The following is an 8,348-nucleotide window of genomic DNA, read 5'->3' on the forward strand; positions in this document are numbered from 1 at the left end:
GTAATTTCGTTCAGGACAGCCACACTACTATCACGTCACGTGACGTCACGTGACGTCACGTGGTGGCAGAGTGTTTCTAGTTTTATAGCTTCTAATAGGTGTATTTCCTTTTTGAAAAACTGACCATTCTTTGCTCTTCTTACTTCTTTTTCTTGGCAGCTTTTGAAACACGAATCTCCAACTCAATTACCTAGGTAGGTACCTACCAAATGCGATTCCGTCGTAGTTTAGAAAGATAACAATGAAAAAAAAGGCAAAAAGAAAAACGAGCTTTTCTCCAAGATAAGTAAAAAGTTATCACTACACTTCCTTCTCTTGGGAAAAAAGAGTTTTCAGAAAACGTCCTCAGATTGATTAGGTAGATGGAATATTAGAAGGTTGAATGAAAATTTGTATTGATGGAACCAAATACGTTCTCAGATTGATTAGGTAGATGGAATATTAGAAGGTTGAATGAAAATTTGTATTGATGGAACCAAAACGCCTCGAAATCAGCAGAATATACTGAAAATTTGAAAAGCTGAGGCCTTCAACTTGAAACTAATAATAATGAGAATGGTTTATTTCAACGTAACTATAAAAATATCTTCCTTTTGTTCCTATATAAGTACCCCCAGTGGTACTTTTCAGGAACGGTTTGAATGATTTATTTCATTAAAATTCTTGCTTCTGTCTTATATTGATATTCGTCTAAGACTAGGTCTCATAAATCCCATTGTGTGGCCCATGACGTCATTTTTCCCATCATCAAACGGGTAAGGCTAAAGCTACTAACTAGGTAGGTACTACAACAAAAACATCAGTACCAACAATAACAACAACAACAACGTCAACCAAGTTTTGTTATAAAAAGAGTCCTTTTGATGTAGTTTGTAAATATTCTAGGTATGTACCTAATTGCACTTGCAGTTTTTAGATCTCTCATCTTCAGAGTGATTGTTCTTTCAATTCCAGGTCCTTCATGATTGTTCTTCATTTCGTCTAATTTACTATCAAAGTGTTGAGAAGCTTTGAAGTGATACATTGTTTTGTTTTCATCAAGATGTAATAGTGGTTTTGTTTAGTGAATTATTACCTATCTGGCGGTATTTAGATGTGAGTTCTCATTCACATCATAAAATGTATTTCAAGTTTTTTTAGTATACTCGTGCACCTCTTTGTAACTGTTGTGTATGCTGTTATTTTTCTTGAAACTGTCTCTGTAAGTCTGTACTACTGTCCGCTAGTTCACTTCCACTAAGATAATAATCTAGTCGAGGAAAGAGTTTTCAGAAAACGTTCTCAGATTGATTAGGTAGATGGAATATTAGAAGGTTGAATGAAAATTTGTATTGATGGAACCAAAACGCCTCGAAATCAGAAGAATATACTGAAAATTTGAAAAGCTGAGGCCTTCAACTTGAAACTGATTTCTAATATTGATATTCGTCTAAGACTAGGTCTCATAAATCCCATTGTGTGGCCCATGACGTCATTTTTTGCAATCATCAATCGGGTAAGGCTAAAGCTACTAACTAGGTACTACAACAAAAACATCAGTACCAACAATAACAACAACAACAACAACAACAACGTCAACCAAGTTTTGTTATAAAAAGAGTCCTTTTGATGTAGTTTGTAAATATTCTAGGTATGTACCTAATTGCTCTTGCAGTTTTTAGATCTCTCATTTTCAGAGTGATTGTTCTTTCAATTCCAGGTCCTTCATGATTGTTCTTCATTTCGTCTAATTTACTCTCAAAGTGTTGAGAACCTTTGAAGTAATACATGGTTTTATCCTTTTCATCAAAACGTAATAATGGTTTTGTTTAGTGAATTATTACCTATCTGGCGGTATTTAGATGTGAGTTTCTCATTCACACCATAAAATGTATTTCAAGTTTTCAAGTATACCTACTCGTGCACCTCCATGTAACTGTTGGGCATGCTGTTATTTTTCTTGAAACTGTCTCTGTAAGTCTGTACTACTGTCCGCTAGTTTCCACTAAGATAGTAATCTGGTAGAGATTTTCCACTAAGATAGTAATCTGGTAGAGATCTGCTGTGGATCTCTGACTTCATCTTGGTGAAATATGATTTCCGGTGGAAAAAATATGTGTTTTATTCAGATCTTTGGTGCTTTGTGGAATTGAAAATCCATTGCGATCTTTTTTCGTACTGCAACTAGGTCATGTACAACTACCTCTGGTAGAGATCTGCTGTGGATCTCTGACTATATCTTGGTGGAATATGAATTCCGGTGGAAAAAATATATGTTTTATTCAGATCTTTGGTGCTTTGTGGAATTGAAAATCCATTGCGATCTTTTTTCGTACTGCAACTAGGTCATGTACAACTACCTTGTACATATTATTAAAGTTTTTTTTTAATCTAAGGCCAATCATTCACTATCATGTATCAGGTAGACCTGACAGGCGGACCTGATCAGGTGGATCTGTTATGTCTACCTGATAGTGAGGGGCTGGCTTAACGTGCACACTGTTTCAGGCACCAGGCTTAAATCGGTGAACAGCCGGATTTAAGGACCCTTTGCAGATAAACTACTTGACTGAAGACTGAACTAAAAATGTAATTATTTTTCTTTTTAATTAATTTAGAACTGTATTTTTTCTTTTTCTTTTTTTTTTACAGATTCTCACTCTGTCCATATCAACGCGGATTATCGATGCTAGAAAGTCAGATTCTATTATAACCAAGCGAGAAAGTAAGTACTTACATACACAAATACCTTACCTACCTACCTCCATTAGCTATTCACCTAAGGTACCAATAGAAATAAGCTACCTGAGGTGTAGTTTCCTTTCGGGAAAATTGACCTCTACCCACTTTAAATTTTAAAAGTGTGTCTGTGTCCAAACAAAGTTGACCGACCGTCGATCGAAGAGGAAAAACTGTATTAAAATTAGTCACGTCAATATAAATTACTAATAAAGGAGCTTTCACAAATGAGCAGTAGCTAGTGTTATTATATAGGGTTGGGTTTAAACTTTAAACGCAAAAAGGGGACCTTTATTTTTCATAGCATTGTCGTGGCTTCTGAACAGTTATAACCTTATGTTCAAAACTTGATGCAATTAGTAAAGTACCTCAGTGACACCTTGATGTAGTAATTCATCAGATGAGCATGGTTGGGCAGTGGTTTGTGCTAACAAATTCTATAACTTGAACTTTAACCACCGAACTCCAGATCCACCACACAAACCACTAACACCACAGAAGTTGTTGGTACAATGGTAAATGGTAATAAATGTAACAATGTTTTAGAAAATTGATTTTCAAAATCTCTTGACCCTATGCTTTTACAATACCTAATTACTAATTACCTACCCTACCTACCGTATTTTCATGGTGATAATGATGGGGAATATTGAAATGGAACATTGTCTGGCATCGTACCATTTCTCTATTCCTCACCACTCTTCATCTTTTCCTCGTCTTTTCCCGTGTTCAGACGGGGGTCGGCGTTTTTCGTCAGCCTCTCAATCAGCCTATTTTCCTTACCATTACCACTATGAAAATTGCCAAAAGGAAATACAACTAATATGTGCGTATTGCTGTCGTAAGTCCTAATTACCATCTTGACCATTAGACTTGGGACTTATTACGGGAAGGAAAGTGGTGACATAATAATATGTCACCCCAGTGACAGTTCATATGTGACAACTGTGACTTACCTATCACCTAATCTGACAGATTATACAATAACACGTGTTAAGCTGATGATATCCACCACATGTGTAGGTACATATGTGTTTCCTTATTCCTTAAGCTAAATCATTACAGAAGAATTTTCCCCAGGTCAACGCTCTCCTACAGTCGGTATAGTTCGGTACGAGTAGGTACTTTTTGATGGACAACCCACACATTATTTGTCAGTAAGCATAATCACTAATCTGTCACAGATTTAACAGAACTTTTGGTTTGGTCAGAGAACAAAAAAGTTTGGTCAGAAAATTTCCTAACCCGGTCGGTATCCAAACCCCGCACTTCCGAGTTGAGAGTCAGTGCTCTTGATAACTCCACCACAGAGATGGTTTAGTCATTAATTTAATACAAGCTATTTTCTTTAAAAGAGCTCGAAATTGTGAAATGCCACTCACCTACCCCAAGGCATATTGCAGTCACATAGAAGTACACACTTAGCAATACTCTGATTACTGATTACAGTGCCAGCCTAGTCAGCTTAGTTGGTAGTGCGTCTGCCTTGTAAGCGCTAGGCCGCGGGTTCGATTCCCGCCCGGGGCTAGGACATAATTATTAGGAGTACAGACATTGTAACAGGAAGTAGGTACAGAATTACAGATGTGTGTTTACCTAAATTTCTTTTAGGTAGGTATAAGCTATTTTTTTTTTTCGACTGTAGAAACACCCACTTTATTACTTTCTATTACTAGTATAGCGAGCTATACTAGTAATGAAAGTATTGCAATCGGTCCAAATTTTCAAAATCGGGAAATGGTTGGAAATATCCGTTTTGGGATCCCCTGATATCAAAAAAGTGGTTTTTAGCCCATGGTCTGTACGTATGTATGTACGTATACGTACGTATGTACTACAGGTTTAAATGGGAAAAGGTGGTATACAAAATATCGCAAGAACGGTTTGTCTTAGAGCGATGAAATTTGGCATGCTATCCCGGTATGGTCCAAGGACGCGACTGTAACAATTTGGTAAAAATCGGACAGTCACTCATCCAGATATCAGCCAAAGTCAATGTTGCTTCGGAAATTTTCGAAAAAAAATCCAAATTTTTTGATACTCAGAATTTTTTTTTTTTTTTTAAAAAAGTTCAATTTTTGAACATTTTAAACGATCCCTTATTACATGGGGAGTATTTTGAGATAGAAAAATTTCGACCAAAAATCGTCCGCAGGCTTGGGAATTTTCACTTTTTTTTCAAATACACATTTGCAAATGTAATAGAAAGTTGTGTGATGTTCACACCAGATTTTTTTTTTTGCCCTTCAGAAAATCCCGGGTTTAATGCTAAATGGCAAAAATTTAAACTCCTACATAACTATGTATTTCGATTGCAAATATTTCAGAGTTTTACTTAATGGGTTTCTCTTTTAGACCCAACACCTAAATCGGAAGTTTCGTCTCTCTTCTCGCCCATCTGAGGGACATACTATGAGACGGGCTACGACACAGACCACAAGAGTCTGTTTGTAGCAGTTTCTCTCAGTAGCATCTCTAGAGTCACAGTAGTAGATAGTAATCTGTTACTTACTGGCGTAAACTACGCACTATCCGACAGGAAATATGATCGAAGTCAGTTGTAATAAACACTATGATTCTGTGAGGTAACACCATAGATTACGAGTGACTTACTTTTGTCTACGATCAGGATGACATTCTGTTAAATAGTTTTTCCTACGTTGCTACTTTGTGGTATAAGGATTATCCTTGGTATTATATTGGATATCCATGCTGGTTCATGGTGCATCATCTAAGCCTGCGTAATGATCCTCAAGAATTGTTACCATTAGGTGTACCTACAATATTTGGACCTCTTTTCACGGACAGTTGATTTTGTTCAAATTACGCCTCTGATATTATTGAATATGAAAATCAATGAAATATTTGGTACTCGTTTTGTGATATTAGGATTATCCTTAGTATTATATTGGATATGGATATCCATGCTGGTTCATGGTGCATCATCTAAGCCTGCGTAATGATCCTCAAGAATTGTTACCATTAGGTGTACAATAAATGGACCTCTTTTCACGGACAGTTGATTTTGTTCAAATTACGCCTCTGATATTATTGAATATGAAAATCAATGAAATATTTGGTACTCGTAATTATTCGATGGTATTTGGCTATTTGGGAAGGTGTTTGTGAGCTCATCTTGTGTGAGTTTGCTTGTATGGTGATGGGTTTAGTATAAATCACTTTGTTATGTTTCTTATTATTTTAATTGTTGGGTCTTCTGTTATCCTAGTTAGTACTAATTGTGTTTAATCTCTTCTTTTGTTTTCAGCAACCTCGAATAACGCAGATGATGGTGAAGGATACTATTATCCCCCAGGCACTAGCTATGGAAGTGACTCGACCAGTGTTGTTCAATCAATAAGCTTTGGAATACCTGCCCAAACATCAGGTACTTCTTCTTCTTCTTCCTCATCTGCGGCTTCCTCAGCCTCTGGTGTTTCTGCTTCAGGTGGAGGATGGAATTCACCCGCGGCCAACACTAAGCTACCTGAGGTGTAGTTTCCTTTCGGGAAAATTGACCTCTGCCGACTTTAAATTTTAAAAGTGTGTCTGTGTCCAAACAAAGTTGACCGACCGTCGATCGAAGAGGAAAAACTGTATTAAAATTAGTCACGTCAATATAAATTACTAATAAAGGAGCTTTCACAAATGAGCAGTAGCTATTATAGGGTTGGGTTTAAACTTTAAACGCAAAAAGGGGACCTTTATTTTTCATTGCATTGTCGTGGCTTCTGAACAGTTATAACCTTATGTTCCAAACTTGATGCAATTAGTAAAGTACCTCAGTGACACCTTGATGTAGTAATTCATCAGATGAGCATGGTTGGGCAGTGGTTTGTGCTAACAAATTCTATAACTTGAACTTTAACCACCGAACTCCAGACCCACCACACAAACCACTAACACCACAGAAGTTGGTACAATGGTAAATGGTAATAAATGTAACAATGTTTTAGAAAATTGATTTTCAAAATCTCTTGACTCTATGATTTTACAATACCTAATTACCTTTCATGGTGATAAACCCGTATTTTCAAGGCGCTCGACTGGTAAACAGGAGGGCGTGGGTTCAATCCCAGCCGAGGTATGGAATTTTATCCTCAATATAATTTGAGAATTTGTTCCTCATCTGCGGCTTCCTCAGCCTCTGGTGTTTCTGCTTCAGGTGGAGGATGGAATTCACCCGCGGCCAACACCATTCCATCATCCTCGGGAGGATATGCTCCTTCATCATTTGGAGGCTCAGCGCCATCAGGAGGAGGTTATCCATCCAGTGGACAGTCTGCACCAAGCGGTGGTGGATCGCAAGGTTACTCCTCTTCCTCTGCTTCTAGCCAGTCATCAGGTCAATCTGGCAGTTCGTACCCCAGCTCTAGTCAAGGTTCCGGTTTCCCCTCTTTCAGTGCTCCTTCCGCTCCATCTGGCTATGGATCACAATCTCCATCCGGAAGCTCCTCCTCCAGTTCAGCAGGATCACAATCTGGCAGTTCGTACCCCAGCTCTAGTCAAGGTTCCAGTTTCCCCTCTTTCAGTGCTCCTTCCGCTCCATCTGGCTATGGATCACAATCTCCATCCGGAAGCTCCTCCTCCAGTTCAGCAGGATCATCATCATCCTCTGGCTATGCTCCCTCCGGGGGCCCACAAGCGCCTACCATCATAAACTCACCCGTCACGTATACAACGTCCAATATTCAAGACTTTGACATTCCCACTGGCTACAGTGCACCATCAGCACCATCTAGACCTCTTCCACCAGCCACAAGCTACGGGATTCCTATACTAGGACCTTCTTCTTTTAGCTCTGGACCAGGTCAGATAACATCTGTCGGCTTCTCACAGTCAAGCTCATCAGCTAATGCTGGTTTTCCTTCCCCATCATCCGGTAGTTTTGGAACACAAGTGAATAGTTATGGCACACCAATTCAGACCGCATCAGGGTATGATATACAAACGCCAGCGACTAGCTTTAGTAGTCCAGCTCAACAACCCCCGTCAACAGGTTATGGTGCTCCCCCATCTAGTCCGGCTCAACCATCTCCTAGTTACAATCCACCTCCACAACCACCACCTCAACCAAGACCACAACCACCCTCAACTGGTTATGGAGCTCCTCCATCTGTTATGGGTAAGAGGATGGGGAAAAGTTTTTGGCATCATCTTTTTTATTGCCAGGTTGGCTTTATTTTTGTTTAAAACCATCATGCATTTGTTTAAAACATTGTAGCAAACATTTTATTCCTCAAAAGCTAATCCGAGATTTTAACTGACTTGGCTCCTCCAGCTGCAGATAAGGCTCTGAAAATATCTGAATGGAAAATGAAATAAAAACTCAAATTTTTATATATAAATAATTATCTAATATAATTAGAATAAATATAATATTTTTTCTGAACATGTAAGTAAGGTAGATGTATAGATAATGGGGGAGTATTCTTTTAAGTTTAAATATAGAATGTTTTAAATTTATTCTTTTCGTATTAAACATGCTAAATTTAACATAACAAGACAACATCAACAACGAATTAGATTTAATAAACTAAGAAATTTAATATTTTTTATTAGTAATAGAAGGGGTAACAGTAATTTTCATTATTTTCTAATGAGACTAAAAAGGGGTTAATAAAACTCAA

General features: G+C 37.8%; 1 protein-coding gene across 1 annotated transcript; it reads left to right on the forward strand.

Annotated features, from left to right (window-relative positions):
• The first annotated feature begins 2,392 nt into the window (after positions 1–2,392).
• Positions 2,393–8,043, forward strand: LOC103508626 (leucine-rich repeat extensin-like protein 5). Its single transcript, XM_008473182.1, has 5 exons — positions 2,393–2,428; positions 2,632–2,704; positions 5,987–6,106; positions 6,863–7,843; positions 8,000–8,043. The coding sequence occupies exons 1-5, from the start codon at positions 2,393–2,395 to the stop codon at positions 8,041–8,043; spliced, it is 1,254 nt and encodes a 417-aa protein (XP_008471404.1).
• The last annotated feature ends 305 nt before the right edge of the window (positions 8,044–8,348 follow it).

This window comes from Diaphorina citri, unplaced genomic scaffold (genome assembly GCF_000475195.1).
Source record: "Diaphorina citri unplaced genomic scaffold, Diaci psyllid genome assembly version 1.1 scaffold417, whole genome shotgun sequence".
Taxonomy (NCBI): Eukaryota; Metazoa; Arthropoda; class Insecta; order Hemiptera; family Psyllidae; genus Diaphorina; species Diaphorina citri.

Bases quoted from the DNA above. Each gene is read 5' to 3' on its own strand.
- LOC103508626 (XM_008473182.1), top strand. From the start codon at position 2,393: ATGTATCAGGTAGACCTGACAGGCGGACCTGATCAG. The intron at 2,705-5,986 runs GTAAGTACTTAC...TTTTGTTTTCAG, and splicing joins TATTATAACCAAGCGAGAAA to CAACCTCGAATAACGCAGAT. The intron at 6,107-6,862 runs GTACTTCTTCTT...CGGCTTCCTCAG, and splicing joins AATACCTGCCCAAACATCAG to CCTCTGGTGTTTCTGCTTCA.